At 55.5% G+C, this 25,851-nt stretch overlaps 5 protein-coding genes and 1 pseudogene across 5 annotated transcripts; 3 read left to right on the top strand and 3 right to left on the bottom strand.

Moving 5' to 3' along the window:
* Positions 1 to 263: 263 nt before the first annotated feature.
* LOC113147415 (mediator of RNA polymerase II transcription subunit 15-like) lies at positions 264 to 2,463 on the top strand. Its single transcript, XM_026337957.1, has 2 exons — positions 264 to 1,941; positions 2,237 to 2,463. The coding sequence occupies exons 1-2, from the start codon at positions 291 to 293 to the stop codon at positions 2,461 to 2,463; spliced, it is 1,878 nt and encodes a 625-aa protein (XP_026193742.1). The 5' UTR covers positions 264 to 290.
* Positions 2,464 to 3,311: 848 nt separating this feature from the next.
* Positions 3,312 to 5,114, top strand: LOC34623157. The gene is made up of 3 exons (XM_026337955.1): positions 3,312 to 4,208; positions 4,416 to 4,709; positions 4,884 to 5,114. The coding sequence occupies exons 1-3, from the start codon at positions 3,312 to 3,314 to the stop codon at positions 5,112 to 5,114; spliced, it is 1,422 nt and encodes a 473-aa protein (XP_026193740.1).
* Positions 5,115 to 5,644: 530 nt separating this feature from the next.
* On the bottom strand, positions 5,645 to 8,538 carry LOC34623158 (annotated as a pseudogene).
* Positions 8,539 to 10,296: 1,758 nt separating this feature from the next.
* Positions 10,297 to 13,644, top strand: LOC34623159 (dnaJ homolog subfamily B member 3). Its single transcript, XM_026337954.1, has 10 exons — positions 10,297 to 10,305; positions 10,864 to 10,986; positions 11,328 to 11,393; positions 11,692 to 11,770; positions 12,063 to 12,151; positions 12,383 to 12,446; positions 12,600 to 12,687; positions 13,064 to 13,121; positions 13,393 to 13,412; positions 13,548 to 13,644. The coding sequence occupies exons 1-10, from the start codon at positions 10,297 to 10,299 to the stop codon at positions 13,642 to 13,644; spliced, it is 693 nt and encodes a 230-aa protein (XP_026193739.1).
* Positions 13,645 to 18,625: 4,981 nt separating this feature from the next.
* LOC113147414 (serine/threonine-protein phosphatase BSL2 homolog) lies at positions 18,626 to 21,431 on the bottom strand. Its single transcript, XM_026337953.1, has 5 exons — positions 21,341 to 21,431; positions 20,545 to 21,212; positions 20,166 to 20,360; positions 19,452 to 19,725; positions 18,626 to 18,798 (listed from the first exon to the last, which is right to left on the bottom strand). Exons 1-5 carry the CDS (start codon positions 21,429 to 21,431, stop codon positions 18,626 to 18,628), a joined length of 1,401 nt encoding a protein of 466 aa, XP_026193738.1.
* A 124-nt stretch (positions 21,432 to 21,555) lies between these two features.
* On the bottom strand, positions 21,556 to 25,533 carry LOC34623160. The gene is made up of 7 exons (XM_026337952.1): positions 24,981 to 25,533; positions 24,304 to 24,692; positions 23,704 to 23,973; positions 22,862 to 23,439; positions 22,407 to 22,497; positions 22,091 to 22,193; positions 21,556 to 21,728 (listed from the first exon to the last, which is right to left on the bottom strand). Exons 1-7 carry the CDS (start codon positions 25,531 to 25,533, stop codon positions 21,556 to 21,558), a joined length of 2,157 nt encoding a protein of 718 aa, XP_026193737.1.
* Between the last annotated feature and the right edge of the window lie 318 nt (positions 25,534 to 25,851).

Genomic DNA, 25,851 nt, shown 5'->3' with positions numbered 1-25,851 from the left:
CTGAACCCGAACGCGGGCGGGTGTCCAGGGGCCCCCCAGCAGCCACCAGCTCAACGCGGAGACATGTAGAAGACGGGCGATTTTCTGCTGCTCCGAGCACTCTGTTCTCTTTTCTTTTCTTCTCGACTCATTAAATCGGCTGCTAGAGAAGTAGGACCAGACGGAGAGAGAGTCCGTCAGACACCGCAGTGTGGCGCCTCGTGCGGCCGCCGCAGCCAGGCGACCCCAAACAGGAGATGCGACGCACAGGCCCCCTGAGGACGGCAGTGCCGCTGCTGCTGCTGCTTCCCATGTTGCTGCAGCAGCAGCAGCAGCAGCAGCAGGGGTACTGCCCTTTACCGAGACTGTGGGGTGCAGCTGCCATGGGACGTCGCGGGGGGGCACCGGCAGCCTTAGGGTCTCATGCGGCACCTGCAGCAGCGGCTAGAAAGCCTCCGAACCAGAAGCAGCCTCTGCAACCAGCCAGCCTCACCTGTTCTGCTCCTTCCTGCGTACACAAGCCGCAGCTCCTCGATCAGGCCCTGCAGTCTCAGCAGACTGCTGTTCGGGTGAGTGCCATAGAGACCCTTTCGTCTGAGCAGGACGGCTGGAGAATTCGGCTGTACGTGCACACGACACATCCTCTGCCTCTGAACACCGTTCTTGCAGCCCATCCCATGCAGCACCAGCAGGGGCAAGCGCAGCAGCAGCAGGCTGCCGCATGCACAGGGCCCCCTTTCGCGGTGTCTGCGCCAGCAGCGGAGGCCCCTACGGCGAGCACGAGGAGGAGGAAATTCCAGCAACTGCAGCCGCAGAAATTGGGGGCGGGGGGGGGAAGTCGGAACTACCATTACTACTTCTCTCTTGCAGCCCACCCCGATGCAGCAGCAGCAGCAGCAGCAGCTACGGCCGCACCTCTGAGAATCCTAGCGGATGTTGCAGCGCACCAGCTGCAGCACAAGGGGGCTTCTTTGGATCTCCCGATTTCGTTGCTGCTGCTGCAACGCGCTCAAAACCTGCCTGCGGAAGTAGCGGCGAGGGCTGCTGTCGCTGTTGCTGCTGCTGCTGCGAAGACACCCTCTCTGCTGACAGCAGCAGAGGACGTGTATTCTTCCGGAGACTTCGAGGCTCGAGGAACTACCGCCTGCCGTCGAAGGGGGAAGGCCTCCTGCTGGAGGCATCCCTTCACTCCCTTGCTGCCTGAAGGTGTGCTGACTCGGCAGTTTACAGGCGCCCCTGCAGCAGCCACAACAGACTATGACCAGTCCGCTGAGCCGCTGCATGCTTCTCTGTGCCTTCACTTCGGAGGTGAGGAGAGGCCTCCACTGCCCGTAGCGCAGGTGTCAATAATTGGTGAACCTTCGACTCAGAGTCGCCAGGAACTGCAGCACGCACACGAGACACAGCAGCAGCGCGCATCGCTTATGGGGGCGACCCGAGAAAGCCACAGCGGCTTGAAGGCGCAACAGCAAGAAGAGCAACAGCTGCATCAACAGCAGCAAGAACAGCAAGAAGAGCAACAATTGCATCAACAGCAGCAAGAACAGCAAGAAGAGCAACAATTGCATCAACAGCACGAGCAACAATTGCATCAACAGCAGCAAGAACAGCAAGAAGAGCAACAATTGCATCAACAGGAGCAGAAACAGCAAGAAGAGCAACAATTGCATCGACAGCGACAAGAGCAACAATCTCATCAACAGCAAGATCAACAGCGACAAGAGCACCAACAACAACAGCGAGTGGAGGAAGGCGCAGTTCTTGGTGCCTTGAGAGACATCATTTGCGAGCTTTTAAGGCCATTTATGGCTGCTGGAGAGGCAGCGGCAGCAGCTACATCAGAAGCGCATCCGCTATTGCTGTTGGGAGCTGCCGGTTGCTGTGCATCAGCTGGTGTAGCTTGGGCGATTAGCCGCTCTGGCAGAAGTACCGCCAACCGATGTACAGGCCCCTGCTGCGCTGGTAAGGCCCTCATTCGTGTAATGCGTGTGTCGCAGTTGTTGACAGTGTGTTTCCTGCTACACTAAGGGAGACGAGCCGCATTGTTTTCAGGGCCGGTTGTGGGTTTGTCGCTATTCTAATTGCTGATCGTGTTTGCTGGCTACACACGCGCTTGTGCATCGATACATGCGATGGGTAACACCATTTTATTTGCACCCATCGTCGGCTCGTGTTGCTGCAGGCGTTTATGAGCCGACCGCCATCCCCAGCAGTAGCAACACAGCTGCAACCGTTACAGCGCAACAGCAAGCAGAAGCTGAAGCAGCAACACTCAGACATCCTGCGCCTAACGCCCCCATTGCAACTGTCCTATCGGCAGATCAACTTTGGCAAGGTATGGCTCTTCCGCAGCAGCCGGAAACATGGCAACCCAGAAAGAGAGGAGCGGCTGCAGCTGCAGCGGCAGCCGCTGCGGCTGCCGGCCTCGTTCCCAGCCAGGTCGTGTATGACAGCGTGTGGCTGCCAGCAGAGAGCGGATGGTAGAGCCATGGTACTCACGCCTAAAACAGTGAATATATCTGCGTACTGGTTCTAGGTATACACACTGAACTTTTCCCTGCTGCCAATGGCGGTGCAGGAGAACCTGAGCTGCAGCTGCAGGAGCAGCTGCAATGCAGACGGAGAGAAGTCTACATCTTTTCAGGCAATAGGGGTGGCCTGCAAACAGTTTTGCGGCGTTTGTACACCAGAGCAATGACTATGTCTTCGCACCTTATCCTGCACTGAGCAATTTACGGTTCCAGGGGTACTAGGTTTTTGTCGCAGTGATGCTTCAAAGCAAATTTAGTGGGCTGTACTGCAAAATACGGTAGACTGAGCAATTTACAGTTCTGGGGGTACCAGGTTTCTGTCGCAGTGACGCTACAAAACAAATTTAGTGGGATGTACTGCAAAATACGGTGAGATACGGAACAAAAAAATTAATGCGCTTTATGTGCAACCGAACGGGCGAAACGCATTGGCACTTTGACGGGGAAGACAGGAATGGCGTGTTGGAAGGTGACCCGTGGTCAACAATGCTGCAGGTTCAGAAGTCGTTCACCGCGGCGCTTCGCGTGGCTGCGAGAACTAGGAAACCAGGGTGAAAAAGATTATTTTAAGAAGAAATAGGGTGTTTTGCTTACGTTTGGCTTTCTGTAGTTCCTCTGGATTTCCTTTTTTCCCTGGTTGCCTTGCAACAATAGCCAGCAGACGACCAGTCCAACGAAGGGGGTGATCACGGGGAAGGTCTTCTTAGAGGAGCGTCATCTCCTTTGTTCCAGTGTCGGCACTCGTATTTGACTATTTCCTGCTGCGGCGCCATTTGTTTCGGCCTAAGGCGAGTTGGCCACATGGGTTTCCTTTTTGGCTGGCAGCGGCGGGGGGCCTCCAATGCATCGGCTACTCCTGCGGTGTCTGCGCAGACACCACAGAGCCCTCAAGTTTTGTTTACTTCTGCCAGCACTCAAAAGTCACGATTTCATAGGAAGACGGCGCCACTTTCCAATTTGCACTCCCTGCCGCGTTCCGAGCTGTGTTGTAAGACCGACGGGTGCCATGTAGGGAAGAAAGGAAAGGAAGGACCTCTGCTTGGCTCTTCTCCCCCCGTTTCAGCCTACGCCCCATCTTCGACAGGGTCCAACTCCCCGCAGACGCTTCCGAAGTGGGGCCTCTTTGGGATTCCCTCAAAAACCGAGAGGCTGCCAGCCCCCGTCACAGAGCAGCCGTGCACCGTCGCTACACCCGAGTGCTCTACAGAGGCCTCACTAGGAGACGAAAGCAAAGTTCCCAGCCGTAAAGGCGGCTCATCTGCATGCGCAGAGTGGGCTCAGGCACGGCAGCCCGATGAGAGGGGGACAGTGCAAACCCTGGAGCCTTCCACGGCAGCACTTGTGTTTTACTGTCCAGCCTCCCCTGCCTCTGCCGCGGGGGCATCAGCAACGCCGAGGGGGTCATTAAGCGCTTTGTCAGTGTCGTGCGCCAACAGCGGGAGTAGCGGCACGGGCAGGCTTCACTCAGGAGCAGCAGTGGCAGAAGAAGGCGGTGTTTGGAGGGCGCTTGTTCAAGTCGAAGGCTGCCTCGAGAAGGCAGAAGCCTCTGTGGCTTTGCTGGGGTTCGTGGCAGCTAAGGCTGCAGTAGAGCTCGCCGCTGAGCGGCTGCTGCTACAGGCAGCAGAACGAAGTAGAGCGAAAGGAGGACTCGAGGCTCAAAAGCAACAGAACGATCAACGCGCCAGGGAGATGTTAATGGTGTGCCACTGTTGAACTTTGTGGGACCGCTGCTGTTGTTCGTCCACGTTTGAAAATGCCGCACAGAGAAGGCATTCCGTGGAAGCAGCTTGAAAAAACTGCATTTTGCAGCTGACTGCAGCCGCCAGGATGCTCCCGTCCTTTTACTAGCTTTGCTTGTGCCCCTACTGCTCTTGCTGGCGCCTGTATGTGCGTGTTGTGCTGCAGCGTCTCTGCGAGCTGCTGCCCCTCCAAAGTCTCCCCGCCGCGCCAGCGCTGAGGAAGAGCTGTCTGCGGTTGCTGCAGTGGCGCGTGCTGGGAGCCCTTCTGTCTCTCTTAGACCTTGTGAGCATTTCGTTCCCGCATTCACACACGCAGCAAGATAGCAGCAGCAAGCTTCCAAGCGGCGACCAGGCGCTCCTCGTTGCACTGCTGCAGCATCACGTGTCAACTGTGAAACGCGCTGCCGAGCCAGAGTCTCTCTTTTGCTACTTCCAGCTCCTGCAGGCCCCCCCTGCTGCCTCAGCAGAGCAGCAGCAGACAGCGGATTTTCGGGGAAGCCTCTGCAGCTTCCATACCGGCCAGCAGGAGGATTACAAGTATACAGCCAAAGACGGACCTTACCTTCTGGAGCTGCTGCTGCATGCCTTCGATAAGGGTGGCAACAAACACGAACTGCCACAGCCACGCTGGCAGCGCCAGCTACCCCGGACTTGCTGCTGGGAAGCTGGCGATGCGCATCGCAGGATTCATGGAAGTCACGTTGATCTCTGTACTCCCTTCGGATGTGACAGTCCCCCGTCTGCAGCGCTGGAGCTGCTTGGAATGGGCAGCCCAGTGGAGTGTCTGAGCCGCAGCAGCCTTTGCATCGGCGACAGGACTGAGTATATTGACTGCGGTGCCCTTGGGTGCCCCCAACGAAGATGAATCCTGTTGGCATCCAAGTTTTTGCCGCTCAGCGTCCTTTCACGTCATGTACCAACAACCAATGTGTATGTTCCTCGTGCGACGCGGGAGGGTAGCAAGCAAGCGTGATTTTTCGTCCCGTTCGAGCGCTGCTTGCTCCAGCAGCAGCCGCTGCCCATGTAGCGGCATCCCTTGCTGCAGCGCTTGGGCTGCTCGCGATGCTAGAGGCACGCCTTCTGATGGTTTCTTGCCCTGCCTGTGCTGTCAGGTAGCTATTAGGCCGTTAGCTTAGTGCCAGCTAGATTGCACCTTGTCTGGACTGCCTCCCACCATTGCCTCCTTCTGTACGACGCCGCCACGCCCCTCTCGCTATCCACGCCAGTAGAGTGCTAGCTATATAGATATACATAAAATACGTCCAGCATCCATTGCGTAAACCACCTAGCCTCAAGAACTGGGTGCTAGAGCTTTACTGCCAAAGAAGGTTTTGTGCGCGGGAGGCACCTTCAGCACGGGGGCTTCAGTGCAACGCCTTCGTTCCGCATTCCCCTTCAAAGCAGCGAGTGCAACACCACCCCAGTTATACAAACGACTGCAGCAATACCCTTACGCAGGTCCACACACTGGGTTTCCTGCAACGACACCACCAGCAGTAGCAAACGCATGCCCGACATGTGCGGCATAAGACTGTACATTCATTGCGCGGAAAGCCCTCATGGCCTACTTGCGTCACGCAGGTAGATGCCCCAGAGGAGAACGTGCGAGGGAACAAGGAAACACGCAATCGACAGCACAGAGAGCGGCAGGGAAGCAGACGCTGGCAGCTTCTGACCTGTGCGCTACAGAAGAGGACGTGACTCAGTACCACGACTGCTGCAGCCTTGCAGCCTTTCAGGGCGCCCGATGTAACGGCTCCTGTATTCCCAGAAGGCAAGAACACAAAAGACCACCAGCATGCAGCATCATAGCACACGCGAATGCTTGCGCCACTATGCGCTGCGAGAAGAAGCACCGTGCGAAGGAGAAGCCTGCCTGCAAGACTCGCGGCTAAATACAGGGAAACGCGGTTCACATGCCGCAGACGCGGAGGCACCGTCGGGGCAGCGTCAAGCAGCAGCTACAGCAGCAGCACGCGCCGCTGACTTACCAAGGCGAGAAATGATATACCACATTGTGGCGGAGTGCAATGCTCCGCAAACGAGCAGCAGCGACAGCAGGCATGCAATGGTCCCCCACTCGCCGCCTTGAGCCCGAACGCGGCTCAGAATCAGTGTGTCAAGCTGCATGCAACACCACATGTCCTGCCACGAGGCACCCCCCGCTACATGCAAGGGATCACTGCGACAGCACAGGGCTTTCCAGAGCCTTTCCAGCCAGACGGCACCTCCGAAAGGGGAAGACGGGGGACGAATGGCAACGCTGGAGCGCTCACCAGCTGTATGTCTCGAACGGGTGATACTAGGGGACGCAGGCTAGCTGCCGTACCTGGGGCAGCGTCCATACGCACGTCCAGAGCAATAGGAGCAAGGAGCTGATTGTTCTGAGGGTAGACAGAGCAGAAACGGCGAAGACACGCGCTGTAGTCGCTGCAGCGCTCAAAACGCAGGGGAAGGGAGTAGCTAGAGCAGCGGGTGTAGCGGCAGCTGTATGTACCCCAGCATGAAGACCAAGTTTAGGCCAGTGATGGGTTCCTCAGTGTCTTCCATGAACCGCTCGTTTAGCACAAAGGTCAGGCCTTGCTGCATATCCAATAAAATGCATTGAACGCAGCAGCCCATCGTGGTGAGGCTGCCGCTGAAGCAGCATTCAGAAAACTGCGAACCAGCCGCTTCCGCTGGTTCCAGGCACCAACGAAGGGTAACAGCGCCTCACGAGAACGGCAGCAAGGAGCGACAGAAGCATCCCTAGAGCCTCTTCATTCGTGAAGGAAGCCGTCAAGTTTGATGCCTACACGAACCGCCACAAGCAAGGTCCGGGAAACTTTACTGCGTAGACGAGATGCAACTTGATGCAGGGAGTAAGTAGAGGTGTCCTTACACCAGCATCCCACAAGAAACACCCGTAGGGTTGAGCTAGCTATTCTGACGCAGGTATGCGTGCTGCTTTCACATTGGTGAGGGTTCTTCTTTTCTGCTTACCTTAATCGATACGCCAACAACTATGAGGGAGAGGCTGAAATACTGCAGCGCCGTGTAACTCCTGCGAGGTCACCCAAAAGCACTCTGTGGGCGCTGTGTCTTACGTCCTGTTACAACTCTTGCACGTAAGCTCTAGAAGAATTCAGACACGGCCAAAGCTGCTCTCTGTGAAGCTGCTGGTGGGATAGGTCATAGCCAACTGCAGTACCTCCCAAGAATCAGCGCTGAGAGGACGGCTGTCCATACAATCGACGTGCTGCTCAGCAGGATGTACACTCCCGAGCCGCACAGCACAAGTCCAGCTGCGGCAAGTAAAAGAGACTTGCGGCAGCAGCAGAAGCAGGTGAGCGTCAGCAAGCATAGCAATAGCCGCAAGCCTCCTGGAGACACGTGTGAGCTGTCTGACACCGTCTACTTCTTAGCTGGTGTGGCTGGAGGGCACCAGGCAGGGGAGCCTTAACGGTCCTACTCGCCTTTTTCAAGCAGCTGGTGGCTCAGATCGATCAGAGCCAGTCTGAACGCGCGTCTCCAAAGGCGAGGACTGCAGCAGCAGCAGCGACAAGCGCAGAGGCAGCACAGGCTAGCGACACGCTCGTCCTGTGGAAGACAGCTGCAGAGAGCTGTCAAAGCTGCAATGTCGAGTTGCAAACGATAGGGGCAGTTTTTCTGTACTTGCGGAGCTGCCCCCTGGCCTTGGGGTTGCTTGAACTCGCGGATATCGGAAGAGATCCGGCGATAACCATTCCGAGGAAGTGGGGTAGGAGAAACAGAAACGTGCTCGCCTGTACAGATTGTTGCATACATGTACGCACATGTATGTATAAACTGAGTCATACACGCGCAACGCAAAACTTCTGGCGCGTATGGCTCCGAGCGCATGCAGCACTGTGAAAGCTGTCGAGAGGGAAGCCGTAGCGGTCAAGTCAAGAAAAGGGGGCAGAGCACGCACGCTGGCGACGCCTTGAAATCTGCAGTAGTCCACCTGCGAGCATCATCTCCCCATAGCACAAGCGGTGATGCATGCAACGGCGGCACCAAGGTCACACAAAAAGCAGGCGTATAAGAGTAAATAAGAGAAAAGCGGATTTTTTTCTGGAGCTCACAAGGATGGGCTGGCCACAGTAGCCGATTAGGAAGAGGCAAATGGAGGCGGCGAGCTTGAAGTCTTCTGTCCTTCCTTTTGCGTCATTGCGGATGTTAGCACGTTGTTGAACCTCCGTCGTGTCGGTAGTCGGTACCAGCAGCTCATCATCGTGTTTGTTTTGCTGTACAGCTCGTGCGAGCTTCTTGTTGCGGACGGCTCCCATCGCGGCAGCCTTCTCGCACAGCGAGCCACTACACGAGAAGTGGCAGCTACTACAGGTGTGTCGAGGGTATTGCGGCTGGCGCTGCTGCGCCAATCCTTAGGGCTGACTGCGAACTCCCTTCCCACGGGGAAGGAGACAGCAGCAGGGGAACGCCAGCACTCACGAAGGGACTGTGGAGCGGCTAAGGGGGGAGGAAGGGAGGAAGAAAGAAAGCGGCTAGGAAAGAGAGAGAGAGAGAGCAGCAAGGAAGAGAAGGAGGAGATCGACTTCTCCCTTGAGCTTTTGCCTCTCTCGATCTGCTCGATCCCTGTGATATATCCTTTACAAATACACCCAGCCCGTCCTACGCCCCCAGAATTTCTGGAGGAAAGGAAGTTGCAAGGCTCAGGCTGTCGGAGATAATTACTGCAGAGAGGGGAGAGGGGGTCAAAGAAGGCGCCGAGCGGAGAGCAGGCACAGAGAGATCATACTGCGAAAGAGGGAGAGGAAGGGGTTGGAGGGAGGGAACTTTGGTTCCTTTTGAGCAGACTCTCCTCCTGAAGACGGCTGTCACGACCGTTGTCTTGAACAAACTCCCAATGCCACCGTAGCGACAGCCCCCAAGAAGGCCAGCCAGTCTTCTTCTGGGCGCGTGCCAATAAATAAGGCGAAACAGTAAAATCACGATCCCGGGGTGTATGTGTGAGTGTGTATGTGTGAGTGTGTATGTATGTGTGTCTGTCCGTCTGCGTGTGCATACACTGGAAGAAGGCGCAAGGCTCCCGCTGCTTTACTGCTGCAGCGACGACAGCCGAGCAGCAGCCATGGCGTTGCCTGTCGTAAGGCACCGCATGAGGGCCCCCTTCCAGGTTACCCCTATAAGCCTGTGCGTCTCGAGAAGCGCTAGCCTCTATGGCAATTCGCGACACCGCGTTATTCCAATTCGCTAAATATACGGTGCCAACGCAAGATCCGCTGGTTTTAAACTTCCTACAGCGCTGCTTCCGCCCGCCCGCCCTACATGCCGCTGCTGCAGGATTTGTTGCAACGCTGCTGCTGCAACTGCATTGCAGTGCAGCAGCAGCAGCAGCCAGTAAGAGAGCAGAGCACAGCGACACCCCGGCACCAGCGGAAGACTTGATATCAATTGGGCTGCCAAAACGCTCCTTAAAAGCGGACTTTACGGTAAATAGCAGATTTCCATCGTGGCTTCTTGTCTTTTCTGGTGGCTTCCTGCGTTGCCGTTGTTTCCCGCCGCTCTTAGGGGCCCCCCGTCGGTTCATCACCCCACTGCAGCGGCTGCTGCCGCAGTTCGGAGGGAAGACTCCCGTCAGACTCACGCACACACATTCAAATTTGGACGCTGTAAATCGAAAGGAAAGCCGCTGCGAGGCTGGCACGAGCTGCCGCTCCAACCCCTGCCTCCACCTTTGCCAGCCGCAGAGAGTAGTGGGTGGTGTCGTGGCATGGGCAGCAGAAAATTGCCGTCCAAGCAATCCTATCGCGGTGTCACTGCTGCTGGGCACCCTGCTTTTGCACCTATCTCTTTGGCGGCTCACACACGGCAGAATCGGCGGCTGCTGCAACAACGACGATTGAGGCTGCGTCTGCAGGAACAGAAGGAACGGCGGCACAGCGCGATCGATCGCGCCAGCAGCTGCGCCCTCTTCGAATCCCCTCCCCCTTTCTCCACTATTGCTTCGTGTAGCTGCTGTGGCGGCAGCAGCAACGCGACCTTCTTAGCCTCCCTGCTCATCCCCCTTCCCCCGTCGAGCGAAAATGGGAAAGGTAGGAGGGCTTACAGGAGGGCTAGTTGTAGACGCAGGGGCAGCTTCGCAAGGAAGGACGCTTCCTTTTGCAGCGCAGTATTGCTCCTGTCCAGCATAACATGCAGACGCATTGCACTTCTACATGCAAACACACACATATGCACACACACATATGCACACACACACATAGGTACATATGGAACGCATACTTGCATGCACTTCTTCTATCCTGCTCGTCTCCTCCTGGAGCCGCTCTTTTCTGTGTGCGTGCGTTGCCTGACGGGCTCCAGCTCGCACTCGGTCCAACACCTGCTGCTGCTACTGCTGTGGCATGTTTGGCTGAATGAGCACGTACTCCATCACCGATAATGGCGGCTTCCTTCGCGTTTTTGCGCTGCCCCTTCTGGGAATTCGCTTTCATGGGTGCATGTACTGCCTATGCTTGAGTGCACCCATTAGGAGTGCGTTTGTGTGTGCCTCGCCGCTCCTCTTTTTGTTGCTTTTTTTGACTTCCTGGTAAATCTTTGTAGATCTGATCCTACTCCCCTATTTTTTCATTTCTTCACCCGCTTCTTAGGACTACTACAGAATTCTAGGGGTCCCCAAAGACGCCTCGGATGCCGATCTGAAGAAGGCATACCGCAAACTCGCGATGAAGTGGCATCCAGACAAGCATGCAGATGCTGAGGCCAAGAAAAAGGTATGGCAAAGGCCTTTATTTTCGCTACTTCTTACCCAGCATTTAAGCCTTAGAACGACCCTTCTTGCCTCATAATCTCTGATTTCTTTGATACCGCCATGCTCAGACTCAGCCCCCACCTCCGCTCAGCATCTTTGCTTCAACGCCTATTGCCTCCGGCATTCCTCCTGTGTTTATGTGACCCTCGTGTTCAACTCTTGGGGAGAAAAGCCTCCCTTCTTTCCCCTCTTTCCCCCTCCTCCTTCTCCCCCTCCCATGCCGAATGCTGCCTTCTGGTCCACAAGCCTTGGCGACGGCACTACTACACCCACGCAAACGGCTGCTTTCTGTTGACGTTTCAGGCAGAGGCGCAATTCAAAGACATCGCGGAGGCTTACGATGTGCTGAGCGACAAGGAAAGGCGGCAGGTGAGAAGCGAGGCTCAGGAAGCCCACGCCATATATATATAATATATATAATATATATAATATATATATATGTATATATATATATATATATGTATATATATAATATATATAATATATAATATATATATATATGTATATATGTATATATATGTATATATATATGTATATATATATATATGTATGCCTGCTTAGTGGTGGCTCCACACTCTGCAAAATGTTTGGTGGGCAGTGCGAGTGTGTGTGCTTGCATACGTTTGTTCGAAAGAAACTGTTCGATGTCTGGTTGGATTTGCTGCAGATATACGACAAATTCGGCGAAGAGGGGCTTAAGGGAGGGGCAGCTCCCAGCGGAGCCCCAGGCGGGGCGAATGTTTTCTGTAAGGGGACGCCCTGCAGCATGAATTTGTCAGAATTCTTCTTTGTGATGAAGAGTGGCATTTGTCGAAATTCTTCTTCTTTGTGATGAAGGGTGGCAGAGGGGGGAGCTGCGAGCGCTTAGTAGGGGTTCGGGTGTGCGGTTGGTTTGGCTCTCCCTTCTGCTCTAGAAGGGGGAAAGCGGGGGTAGTTGCCTCCTACGTGCTAGAGGTGTCTATACAGCTGGACATGCAGGGGTGTCAGCAGTCGCATGCAAGCGTTTGAAGTGGGTGGGTTTTCTGTGTGTCGCTGCAGATAGGGAGGTCGACCCCAGCGAAATTTTCTCACGCTTCTTCGGCACAGACAGAATGGGAGGCGATTCCGACGATCCTTTCTCGCATCCAGTAATACAAGCAGCAGTGCTTCTTCGATCGAGTTCAGCTAAAGAGCGAAGTTCAGAGTCGCTTTGGCGCACGTTGTCTGCTTTTGAGTGCTTGCTTCGGGGAGGAAGCACTCAGGCGACTAACAATTGCTATTTTGTTCATTCCCCTGCAGGCAGGGGGTAGTGGCGAGGGAGGGTGGTGGTCTTTCTCATCTGAGGTTGAGTGTCGTGAAAATTTGTGCATTTTTTGCAGATCTTCGGGATGGGGGGAAGCAGCGGGCCGTTTGGCATGCGTTTCGCGACTTCGGGAAATAGACGTGCGTTTTTTTTGTGTTGGCGGGTGGTTTCGGAGGGTAAGGGATGTTTCTGATGTGGAGGGGGTATTTGAATCGGTTGTTTTTGCAAGAGGGTCGTGTTTGGAATGCTGGCGTTTTTTGCGGGGAAGCGGGGGGATGGGCTTTCTGCTTCAGGATGCGGCAGTATGCAAGGCATGAGCACAAGCAGCAAGCCGCGAGCATATGAGCGAGATTTGGTCTGTACGCTGGAAGAGCTGTACAGGTCGGTGAGAATATGAAGGGGGGTTGGGGGGCAGCGCTGCTGCTGCTGCTGCGGCCGTATCATGGGCTGCTGGGATGGTGTATGTATCCGCACGCACTGCTGCTTGCACCCCTGCGACTGCGCTTTGGGTGTGTGTTGTGGGGTTGGGATGCATTCGTGCAGCGGCACAACAAAAAAGATGAAGATTGGGAGGACGCGGTCAGCTTTAAAAGGCTTCAGGGGGGGGAGGGTAGGGGTGTAGGTGCACAGGGTTGGTCCTCAATCGAGTAAGTGATGATTTGGAGTGTATCGTACTGAATGGGGGGAAGGCAGGGGTTTTAGATATCGGCTTTATATTTGGCTTTTTTGCTTTCACGGAGGTGCGTTCATGTTGCAGTTTCCACAATGGTCAGCCGGTAAAGGAAGACAACGTTGTTACAGTGGATGTAAAGGCGGTAAGCCTCTTTCGTGGGGGAAATGTCGGCTATAATGAGCCGTCAGGCAGGGGCTAGCTTGTTGAGTTTATGTATATATATATGTATATTTATATATATATGTATTTATATATATATGTATTTATATATATATATTTATATATATATATATGTTTGAGTGTATGTCTGTGTAGGGGTGCTGCTTGAGGATCTATCTGGCATGCATGCTGCAATTTCATTATCTTTGTGTTTATGTGTGTGTGTGTGTGTTGTGTTGTGCAATATGCTGCAGGGGTGGAAAGAAGGCACTAAGTACGTTGCTTGTAGCTCTCTGCTGGTTGCTTGTATTCTGCACAAAGCCGCCGTTTAGGCCTCTAGCGCTTGGGGGCTTTGTGGCAGTTTGCAGTGCGTTAGTGTATTATGTTCGCTTGTTGTTTTCGCATCTAGGATTACTTTTTCTGGTGAAGGCGGCCAGGAAACACCGAACGGTCCCCCAGGAGATCTAATATTGTACGGAGAGCTGTTATGCCTGCTGCATTTTTAGCTGCTGCTGCTGCACCTTGAGCGGCTGCCACTGCTCAGCAGCGGAGGCTGTCTGTGGCGCAGTTACCAGCTCTTTGTTCAGCCGGACGCATACGGCCGTCATCATCACCATCGGCAGCACTAGTAGTCGTAAAAGTAGGTGGTGCTCGAAGCGCAGCTGTCTCTGCGTATCTCGGGTTCGCAGCGTCGTCAAGTGCAAGCCACACCATCGATTTATTCGGGATGGCAGTCACTTGATCTACAAGGTTCCTGTGCCACTTATCAAGGCGCTTACGGGATTTACCGTGCCTGTTACAACCCTCGATGAGAGGAAATTGCACATCAAGATTGACCATGTCGTGTCGCCTAAGTACAGGAGGATTGTGTCTGGGGAAGGTAGGGAAGGCCCTTGAATTGAGAGACAGGTGCTGCCTTGTTTGCGGCTCTGGTGAATGCGCGCGTGTCTTGGTGAGGGTGGTATCTGATGAGATTCTCTTTGGCGTCTCGTGATAGTGGCGCTGCTCGTTTTAGTTGGGAAAGAGCAGCTGGTAGTGGTGCTGGTGGAGTGACACCGCAGCTGCGTTTGCTGATAAGGGAGGGGGTGGTGGCCAAGTTCTCTCCGACTGGAGAATGCTCTAGTTTGCAGCTGGTAGAGAGAGAGAAAGAAAGAAAGAAAGAAAGAGACAGACAGAGAGAGAGAGGGGTTGTTGCAAGGCAAATAAAAATTTTTAAAAAAATATGCCTTTTTGTTGTCGGTGCTCACTGCCATGTAGACTACACACCATGCTGCTTTTCTGTTGCTGCGGCTGCTGGTGCTGCACAGGGATGCCTATCAGCAAGAAGCCAGGGGAGAAGGGAGATCTCATAATTGAGTTTGACATTACTTTTCCTCGGTAGGCTGCCGCCGCAGCTGGAGTTGGTCATGCTGCAGCTGGAGTTGGTCATGCTGCAGCTGGAGTTGCTGCTGCATTTGTTCGTGCTGTTTCAGGACGTTATCAGACGACCAGAAAGCCAAGCTGAGGGAGATCTTGGGGCCAGTATAATAACAGCGGGAGCTGCCGTTTTTGGCCGTCTCGACGTTGCTGTTGCTGCGGCGGGAGAAGGAAGCGGCAACACACGATGCTGGTGCAATGACGACAGCCGAAATGTCTCGCGCATCCGACTTCGTCCTTTGGTGTCTCGCTCTTAAGATGGCCACGCCTTGCTGGTGCTGTACCTTGGGAGGTGCTAGTAGTAGTTGCAGCAGACGCAGACTTGGCACCACCTGAACCCAGAGTTTTCTGGGGTTTATTTGCGTTTCACGCGGGCACGGTGGAGTGTAGCTAGCTAGCTCCTCGTGTCGCTGACAGGGCAGTTCTTTCTTTCACTTTCTCTCACTCTCTTACTCTTTTCGACATCTAGAGCCCTGCATTCAAACGCCGAACTCTGCGTAATTTGAGACCACGCCTCCCTCTCCTCCTTGCCTTCACCAGGCCCCTCCCCGTTTGTCGTCATTAGAAGAGCTCGATGTCACCTTGGCTGCTCCCGGCACTTACGGGTAGAAAAAGCCGAATCCAAGCAGGCGTCTTGCGCGCATCACGAGCTACAAAGCAAGCTGTCTACAGCAGGCGGGAGTGTGCAGCGAGTCTGCTTGCGTCTACACGTCTCTAAAGCCCCAGCTTTACTATGAGACAGGGGGGATCGAAGCTGGCTGTTTCCGGCGCATGCCCGATTAACGCGCGTGGTTGTTGTGGGGTCCTTCGGGGTGATGCGCGCATGCGCTCTGCTGCAATAGTAGCGAGACAGTCCAGGTGCCTCCTCGAAAAAACGCCTAGCGACAACCTCCCCTCTCTACCCTTCCCCTTCAGAAAAAATCTGAGCAGTTCGACAGCACTGCGCAGTGCTGTCAGCAGCGCGTGAGCGCCTGACGCACGATGTGCGTGAGCGTTAAAAAGTTCCCGCGTAGCCGTGCACAGGTTGTCACCAAACTCAAGAGCAGCGTTCGTTGGAGACTTCTCTCTCCCCCTCCCCCTATCTTCCCACCGCCTGCTTGCCTCTGGAGCTAACTATCTATCACCGCGTGCGCGTGGGCGCCACGCGCACGCACATTCCTCGCTGACTCTCAGCCCGTGAGGCACTCGCCCTCCGCTACAACAGGGGCCTTATCAGACACGCTGGAGAGACACGGGGCCCCAGCGAGGAGATCTCGGAGAGCGGGGAAGATAAATCAAGCGCTCTTTTTCGAGCCTTGCCGATTTAGCGTGGGAACAAGCACTCGGGGAGCCTTTCGCGACATGCTACGGAAGCACATGCCACTCTCGCTCTCTTCAGGCGACTCCTCCCCCCTTTTCTAGAGAAAAAAGCGCCCTCGCGTGCCCTCATATGTCGAAAACAGATGCTCGCTTCAAAGGGCCCCCAAGGGGTTGTTGAGGTCGAGGTTCTGCAGGGAGGAGACTGCCGTGAACGAGCTCGCCATCAGGCCCCAAGCGACGAGCTCCTAAGAGACTGCATTGCACAAACAGCAGACGTGGCATTTTTCCCGTGTTTCTTCATGGCGCCCACATGCGCAGGAACACGCCTGGCCGCGTCTGCCTCTGCATGAGCCCATCTCTACGTGCAATCGCGGATGCCTTTTTCACCCCGTCACACGTGCGCGCGACTGCTGGCAGAGAGAATTTTAGCTCCCGCAACCAGCTAGAGCTGCTGCTGCCGCCGCCGCCTCCTCCCTCCTCTCCCCCTGCTACTGCCACTCCTCGCGAGGCCTACCTTGGTCTTCCTGCCAACGGCGCACGCTGCGTCTGCGTGGGGGCCCCTTGCTGCTGCTGCTGGGTGGCGCTGGCGTCTAGCAGCAGGGGAAGCGTCTGGGAAAGGCTCGAAGAGGGCCTCCCGGGGGGAGGGGACGGGCATGCGAAGGGCAGGGCGCCTGAGCGGTTGTTGCCGATTGAATGCAACCCCACCAAAGGCCTCTCCCCAGCTCGCTCACCTCCCAGAGGGGCCTCTGCGTTTGCTCGCGCAGAAGGAGCCGTCGTGAGCAACCCAAGACGGGGGGGAGAGGGAAAGCCGCTGTCCTCTTTGAGGGCGTGCGTGAAGCGCTCTGCTGCACAGCTCTCGACGTTGGGAGGAGGCACTGCCGACGCTTTCTGCTGCATGCGCTGAGAAGAAGCTGCGGAGCGACGGCCCAGAAGCCCCCACGGCGTCTCCTGGGGCCCCTCCCTCGTGAGGGCAGTCTGGAGAGGGGGGGGGCCCCCCCCCCTCTCCAGACTGCCTTCGCAGACAACGGACTCCTCCTCGGCTTCTTGAACGAGTTGCTGGAGAGAGCTCGTCGGCGCAGCAGCCGGGAAGGAGGAAAAAAACGCTGCTTCCTTTGCTGCCTCCGCAGCTGCACAGCGTGTCGCTGCTGCGGAGACTGCCCCTGGGGCAGACAAGAGGTGGCCGGGGGGCCCCTCCTGCTGTGGGGGCCCCTCCTGCTGTGGGGGCCCCTGGGGAGTCCGGGGTTGGGGGCCCCATGGCAGCGCTGGCTGCTGCTGAGAAGGGGGGGGGAAACTTTCGCGTGCTGCGGCACACAGAAAACGCCTCCGCGCAGCTGCTCACAGGAAGCAAGCGGGTATAGTGCGGCAAGAGCAAACGCTGGCTATCCAGCTACACGCTGCAGAGGCTCGCAATAATGCCTCTCACAACCATACCAAAATGCGTATCGCCTACCCTGTCCTTGCAGAGGCGGCAAGTACCGCAGCGATTCTTCCCCTCGCTTCTCGCCTCTTCCACAGCACAAAATCTACACACGAAATGACAGCAACAAGAGCAGAGAAAACAGCGGGCAATCGCCGACGCACCAACAGCACTCAAATTGCGGGTCATATAGACACACGCATGCATAAGCATACAGAGATATACACAAATACATGCAGAGATATACACGTATACATACAGAGATATACACTTATACATACAGAGATATACACGTATACATACAGAGATATACACACAAAAACATACAGAGATATACACGTATACATACAGAGATATACACGTATACGTACAGAGATATACACGTATACATACAGATATGTACACACAAACATACAGAGATATACACATAAACATACAGAGATATACACGTATACATACAGAGATATACACATAAACATACAGAGATATACACGTATACACACAGAGATATACACATAAACATACAGAGATATACACACAGACATGCAGAGATATACACATAAACATGCAGAGATATACACGTATACATACAGAGATATACACACAAACATACAGAGATATACACACAAACATACAGAGATATACACACAAACATGCAGAGATATACACACAAACATACAGAGATATACACGTATACATACACAAAAAATGTGTAGGAAAAGGCGTCTCGCTGACCAGTGTGTGGACGACAAGGCTGCCTGTTGTGGGGTCCCTGTACAGCTGAGCAGCTGCTCCGTCATTTCCAAATCGATCGCAATAGTTGGTGGCAGAGAAAAGCGTAAGGCAAAGACCACCGCAAGCATAGAAGGCTCCCCCCGAGACGCATTCATGGGCGCGTATGAGCAGCTGCAGGCTATTAGCGGCTAGGAAACTGCGCAAGGCACTTTCTCGGAATCTGAGCCGCAGCAGCAGAATGCGGAGGAAAAGACACCGCCAGTTGACAACTGCTGCGAGGCACACCTCGGCAGGAGACACTGTGGGGAAGCTGGCGTCTCTCGCGTGCAAACATGGAAAAAGCGATGGAAGGAGCCCCCACATGGCAAGAAGCAGGGTAGGTAGACACCTCGGATACGGGCACCCTGCAGTCGACTATTGTACGCTTTAAAGCTAAGAAACGATAAGAAGTGAGAGTTAGGGGATATAAGGCTTGAAAACAATGCATATGTGCACATACATAGAGGAACAGAGACAGCGTCCAGATGTATATATGTATACATATATATAGGAATATATATATATATATATATGTGGACTGCAGATATGTGTGTGAATCTGCATGCAGCTGCTGCAGCCTATTAGAGGCCTTCTCGTGGAGGGAGGGTGTACCTGACGGTGTTTTTCCCTCTAGGGGAGGCATCGCTCGTTGGAGCTGCTCCGTCCTCATCTGCCGTGAGCGGATCGCTCCAAAGGCAGTCCAGCACTTGGCAAGCCTTAAGGACTGCCGGATTCGTCTCCTTAAGGCTTCTGTCTGCGAAGGCAGTGCGCCAGCTAGAAAGAGAGAGATAGACATATAGATAGAGAGAGAGAGAGATAGACAGGTAGATAGGTAGAAAGAGAGATAGATAGATAGAGAGATAGACAGATAGATAGAGAGAGATAAACAGATAGATAGGTAGAGAGAGCTAGACAGATAGATAGAGAGAGATAGACATATAGGTAAAGAGAGAGATAGACAGATAGGTAGAGAGAGAGAGAGATAGACAGATAGATAGGTAGAGAGATAGACAGATACATAGATAGAGAGAGAGATAGACAGATAGATAGAGATAGACAGGTAGATAGACAGATAGATAGGTAGAGAGAGAGAAATGCGTTGATGATGGAGCTGCCACCGAAGAAAAGTGAACCCCTTCGCCAAAACAGTGTGTTTCGCACAGAACAGCTTTCTGCCTCTCCCTCTCCCCCGCCCCCAAGTGACTCCAAGAGCTGCAGCAAGCATAGCAGCATTCTTTCTGCCAGCAACGGCAGCAGCAGCAGCAGCAGGCACACGTTCTCCCTTGCAAGAAGGGAGGCAGGCAGCCTTTTGCACAGAAATCCCTGCGAGGTAGAGGAGGCCAAGAAAGCAACGGCTAATCAGCTCAAGGGGCCCCCCCCTCTTCTTTTGAGTGGCGGGAAGCTTACCGACGTGTTGAGGTACTGTGATAGGCTTTCGAATATCGCGCAGCTGTTGAGGAGCTTGAATACTGTCGCCGATGCCTCCGTGGAGGAGGATAAGCCCAGCAGAGCGAACAGTCGCGGCAAGTGGTAAAAAATCAAAGAGACTGTTGCTGCGTTTCCAGAGGATCTCTCCTTCAGTCCCACCAAACTTGCAGACGCATTCGGAGAAGAAGCCGTAAATGTAGTTCATCGGGCGATCCTCGTGATTTCCTCTCAACAGCCACACGCGGTTGGGGTACTGTGCAGCACGCAGAAACAACGCAAGACACAGCATGCCAACGACAGGCAGCAGGCTAAGAAGCATCGCGAAGGGGCCCCTGCGTCCAGCCAGCCACCCATCAAGCCAATGCCACCCGAGTGCATCTCCCTAGCAGCTTTCGCTTGCTCGTGAGGCATCTGCACTGACACAGCCTTCCAGAAGTGCAAGGCAGCTCGTGAAAAGCGATGAGACACAACTTGGTTGTGCATTCTTCCAGAGAAAAGCACTGCATATTGCAAAAGGAAGCGGCGTTCTCAAGAGCGGCGTCGCCCATGCATGCGTGAGAGGGCGCTTGGCGCTGAGACACTATCGGGAAGGAAGGCTCCGTTGCCGCCCAAAAGTACTGAATGGCGCGAGGTCGTTGTTGTTTTTCTCGAAATGCCACCTCGCTACGCTGTGCGAGTGTGCAGCTAGCTCACCAGCACTTTGAAAGAGAGGAGAAGCAGAAGCACTTCGCAGCTGAAGTGCCCCCTGTCTACGTAATCCCCCAAGAAGAGCAGCGACGTGTTGAGCTGCTGCATAGCTTCCTCAGGCCATAAGAAGGAGTCGAAAAAATCCAGCAAATCCCCCAACTGCCCGTGAATGTCTCCGTAGACGCGAAGGGGCAGCTCGAGCTGGAGCGAAAGCAGCATCGCGAGACGGCGAGTTCTCGATGTGCCTCAAAGGCGGGAAAAGAGTCGCTACGCTGCAGAGCACTACGCGTCAGCCGACAGGCCGCATCAACTGCCAGATATTCGCGACTGCGGCTCTAGAGCGGCGCTCTTTGGGCTGTCATGGGAGCAGCTTTAGTCTTCTTACCTCGAGCAGGGAGTTCTCAAGAGCCAAGATGGAGGCGACAGCATCACAGAGGAGCAAAGCCTCGGAGGCTGTCGCAAAGAAGCAGCACGTCTGCTGAGAAGTTTCTGGCGTCTGCTGGCCTCTAACGCCGTTGTACTGCAAGAGGACCGCCTCAACCTCTCCCGCAGAACGACCTTTTGCCAGAGATTTCGCCTTCAAGATGATGCCTCTGGCTACCCGCCGAGCCTGCGTCAGCAGCGCTTCCTGCTGCTCAGGATTGGGGGGAAAGACCACCACAACCTGTTGCTGCAACAACTGCTGTTGCTGCAACAACTGCTGTTGTTGCAGCATCCCTGGTGGCGTAGATCCTGTTGCCACTGCAGCTTGAGCTTTAACAGCAACAGCAGCAGTAGCAGCAGCGGCAGTAGTAGTAGCAGCTTCCTGCAGCTTAGGTGACAGCGTAAAGGATTCGGCAGTGGAGGAGGCGGAGAGTGTGGGGCCCCCAAGAGCGAGCCACTGCTCCCGGAGCTTTTGCTGCTTTTGCTGCAGTTGTTGCTGTTGCACTGCAGCAACAAGGTCGGCTTTGAACCGCATGAGTCTGTGTGTCGCGTTGAGAACCTTCTCTTTGACGGACTGAAAGAAGGCCGAGTAGCTGAAGATCCCCCCGTGGCGCTGCAGCAGCTCTTCTGCTTCTCCCTGCAGAGTCAGCAACCGCAGCAGAGCATCCACAGTGGCTTTGCTAGACAATCACGGCGCTCCAAGAGAGGCATAAATACATACAGATGCGCGACGAGAGAGAAAGAGAGGACACGCAAGCTCCCCTGAGAAGCTGTCTCGTCGAGGGGGAGAATTATCGAGAAAACAAGAGGCATAGAGCCGCGCAAAAGGAATTGGGCTGAAACTCCCATGACGCTCTACAACTTTGTGCCAAGCGCTGCTGCGCAGGAAGAGTTTAGTGCGAATATTCGACCGCAAGTCGCTGCCACTCAAGCTGCCTTTACACCCTTAGGAGGAGCTGAGGAGAGTCTTTTGCTATCGCCTTACGGCTGCTCTTGCTTTGGCTTGTTCCTCCGAGAGGGCGCGATCCGCAGGATGCGTGCTAACAGCGTGGAGGTGGCAAAGGAGACACTGCAACTCCTCGCGATTCAAAAGGCCGTCATTATCGACATCGTAAGCGCGGTACAAGAGCTGCAGACGCAAGCGACCTGCAGAAGCCACAGCCAAAACGCCAAACAACGAAGAAACACGCAAGGATGCAGACATACCAACGAGAACCCCACACATGCGAATGCGAAGACAGCATGCGGAGGCACAGAGAGAGAGAACAAGCCATGCCGTCAACAGCGCGTGTGCTGTTGACACATGACGCCGTGAGCGCACAAAAAAATTCATGAATGCATGCAGTCAAATACGGGATCTGCACCTCTAGGTGGCCATCCATGCAGCGCCAACAGATCGAGATTCACAGGCTTGTTGGGGAACACCCCAGAAGCAAAGACAACCCCAAGCGAAAAAGTGTTTCGCAAAACAATTCGGCATAAGAGTAGCTACACACCGCCTCACTGACCTCTGGCCTTGGTGAGGTCCTGTTGTACAGACGGACCGCAACAATAAATTCCCCATCGAAAATCTTTGAAAGGGAGTGTGCCATTCTGCTTCCTGTCGATAGCCTGGAAAGAAACACATGGAAAGACAGCGCCGCAAGTCTTTCGGCAAACTCTGCAGAACGCCTTTGCAGCGCGCACAGGGCCCTTGCGCCTTCTCGCACCTTCACCCGCCTTTTCCTCCCGTTTTTAGCGTGTGTGGACGGCTGCAGTCGTGCATGCAGTCGTGCATGCATGTATGTAAGCGCCTCAGTAGCTGCTGGAGCCAAAGCGACGTACGTCGAACAGGAAGTCTTGGTGTTCGCGCTGCGGGAGGCACCGTGGAAAAGCCTTGAAAAGATTCAGAAACTCGCTCCGCTTCATGCCCTCTCTGCAAGCAGCCTTACACACGGAGCAACGGAAGGGGTCAATCCTGTATTTGGAGTGGGAGTTTTTTGCCAGCACGTCAAGCAGCCTAAACGACGCCAAGCAAAAACGCATCTAAGGGGCCCCCATCCCACCCCACGCAGGGGTCCGCTGTTTCGGGGGGCCCCCACGCCCCTCTGTCACCGACGCATGCAGCCACCCATCAAAGAAGATTCCGTGGAAAAATAGTGCTCTGAGATGCGTCGCTCAGTGCGGCGCTTCTAGACGCCGCTCCGTGAGCAAAGAAGCTGCTTCTCAGAAGGAGGCTCTTGAAGGAAGGAAATAGCAGGAAAAGGCAGCGGCTGCTGCTCGAAAGGTGGGCGATTTACTCGGGTGTGGAAGTGGCGAAAGCGTCGTACAAGGCTTGAAGAGACTGCACGGGTTCTACGCAGCAGTCTTCCTTGAGCATTTCTCTCCAGAGACAACCGAACGGCCTCCACTCCTTAAACAATTCTTCCTGACGATGGCGGAGAGCGAGGGGGTTCCCCCCTTCGGCGAGCGGGGATGAGCCCGATGCGGAAGCAACGGACAGACCGTTCCCAGAGGCGTCTGGAGAGCCTTCTTCTTCCACTGCTTCTCCCGATTTGTTTAAGGCAACTTCCGCCGATGCTGCAGCTGCCTGCCGCTTTGCAGCTGTTGCCTCGGCATTTCGCAAGTAGAGCGCGTCGTCCTCCCCTTCGCTGCCTTCTCCCGCTGCAGCTGCTGCCTCTACCGCAGCAGCAGCTGCTGCTGCTGCAGCAACAGGCGCTGCAGCGGCAACTTGCAGCAGCGCCCTGGCAGTCTCCCCCAAGTTTGAAAGAACTACGGCAGCTCCGCTCCGAGGCTCCTCTTCTTCTGAGGGTTCCTTTTCCTTGCAGTGCCTTGTCTTTCCTCGGTGGGACGGCCGTTGCCTCGACATCGGCGAACTCTGCTGCTGCCGCTTTTTTTGCCGCCGACTGCGCGTCTCCTTTGCGTCTCTTCCCTCCAGGAGCTTCAGCCGCTGCTGCGGCTGTCTGGGAAAAGCGTCTGCGCTGCTGTCGTGACTGCTTCGCGGGCTGCTGCTATGCCACCCCTCCTTGACATCGCCGAAGCGTGGCTGTGCGCCGCTGCTGCTGTGGCTGCTGCGGAGAGGGGGGATTTTCTTTTCTGAGAGCTTGCACGCACTGCTCCTCCGAGAAAGGGGCCTGCTCACGGCTCCCCCAGCTTCGCTGTACCCCGCACTCGCTGCTTCCTCCTCCTCCTCACTGTGGCTGCGGCTTTCTTCCGAGGAAACTTCAGAAGACGCATCACGCCAGGGCGCACCAAGAGGCCTTTTCCCGTCAAGAGGCTTGATGAATCTGTCGACAACACGCCCAAGTGCCGCCCCCATAGCACCCAGCAGGCTAGCCTGGTGCTCGAGGGGCGTTTGCTGCAGGTGCTCGTTCCCGACGAGGTCTTCTTCTTCGGGAACATGCTCCCCATGCTGCGCGTGCAAATGCGCGCGGCTCTTGCCATTGCTTCTACCCCGCTGCTGCTGAGGTTGCGGGGGGGGGGAACGCCCTCTCAGCGCGGAGAAAGAAGGGGGCGGGAGCGCAAGCCCCTCGCGCGCAGCTGTCCAGACACCGCGTTGAGACGCTTTTCGCCCCCCTCCAGGGGGCCCCCCCTCTTCGCCCCCACCCGCGTTCGGGGTACTGTACCCCCGCATGAAGGAGGGAGCATGACCTTCTCGCACTGCAGCCACAGAGGGCTTCCTCTGCTGCTGCTTGGATCCCTCCTGCTCGTTTGGATGCAGCGACGGCTGCTCCTGCCGAACGGCCTCCATCGCAGCGCCAGTGCGAGCTGTGTAAGTCTTAAAACCTCCTGTAAGACGATTCTTTTGATCCTCCACGTCCTCACGCTGACGCACTTCGTGCTGTTGCTGCTGGTGCTGCTGGTGCTGCTGTTGCTGGTGGTGCTGGTGGTGCTTCTCTTGCTGCTGCTGGTGCTCCATGAGGCTTCGCGATTCGATTGAACGTGGAGGAGCATCCGTGAGAGGCCTAGCTCGCTGTGGAGGCGCATCCAGTGGATTTTTCAGGCAGAAGGACTGCCGACACTCCTGCTGCTGGGATCGCCCTTGCAGCTGCGTCTGCCACGCGTCGTAAGGATCGTAAGGCGCTGAAGGATCGTAAGGCGCTGCAGCAGCAGGCGCTGCAGCAGCAGGCGCTGCCGGGGGGAGTCCCCTGCTTTGAAGAGAAGAATTTTCCTCGGGAGTGCGTCTGCCACTCCGGCGCATAGGGGGGGGCTGCTGCGGCAGAGGTGCCTGCCGTTTCTCCGAAGAGGGGAACTGCTGCCTCCGCTGCTGCTGCGGCTGCTCCTGCTGAGGAGGAGGAGGGGGGAGGTTTCCTTGCACAGGGGGCCCTTGGCAGCTGGCGCTTGCGTGCCGTGTGGGCGCTGCTGCGGCAGACAGCGCAAGCTGAGGAGGAGGAGGAAATTTTTCCCTCAGCGGCTCACTGGAGCTATCCTCCACCGTTTGACGAATAGCAGCAGCAGCCGCTGTAACGCAGGGTTGCTGTAACGAGGCATAGCTCCCAGGCAAATCCGTGGGCAGGGAGGGGTACAAGGGGGCGTCTTCGGTCTTCGCAGAAGGCGGGAAGGGAGCCTTATGTGCCCCTCCAAAATTGCCGCGAGATATTGCCTCCGTCAAATGCGCACCAGCGCGAGTGGCACTCAGCAGTTCTGCAGGGAGCGGGGGGGGAGGCGGGATAGGTGGGGGAGGGGGGGGCAGGAGGTGAGGGGGCATCCTTTGGAGGGATTCGTCGAAAGAGGAAGGATATTCCGAGGCGTCGAAAGACGTGCTGCTGCTATAAGGGAAGCCGCGTTGCTGCAGTGCAGTGGCAGACACTGCAGCTCCATGGAGAGCGTCGTTAGACGCGGCTTTGGCGATCTTGTCTGTTATCTTTGCGCTCTGACGCGTCACCAGGCGTGTAAGCTTCGAAAAGGAAGACCCCGTTAGGGACTGCCCACCTGTTTGGGGGCCCCTTGGGGGGCCCCTGGCCTCATCCATGAGGCGCCAGCGGCAGCTCGGGCAGAGCCCAGGGGGGGGAAGGCTTGCGGGAAATCGTGGGATGGGGGCCTTTGAGAATCGCTCTACATAGAGCGCGCTGTCGAGGCAAGGCTCGTAGGGATACAAGGGTATGACTGAGCCTCAATAGCAGCTAAAACCAGCGCCTGGACGGGTAAGGATGGACGACAGAGCAGCACGAGGGGGGCCCTTCCCCGTTGCTTGCGCTTCCGCACACGGCTGGAGTCCTTCAAAAACCCTGTGGCAGGTGGTAGTGGATAAAGAAAGTATTGTAGCTGAATAAAGGGGGGCTTCAATGGA

The sequence above is a fragment of the Cyclospora cayetanensis genome, unplaced genomic scaffold, assembly GCF_002999335.1.
Source record: "Cyclospora cayetanensis isolate NF1_C8 unplaced genomic scaffold, CcayRef3 CcayRef3_contig_215, whole genome shotgun sequence".
Classification (NCBI taxonomy): domain Eukaryota; phylum Apicomplexa; class Conoidasida; order Eucoccidiorida; family Eimeriidae; genus Cyclospora; species Cyclospora cayetanensis.
The sequence above is the reverse complement of the archived record's forward strand: the minus strand, read 5'-3'. Positions and strand labels throughout refer to the sequence as shown.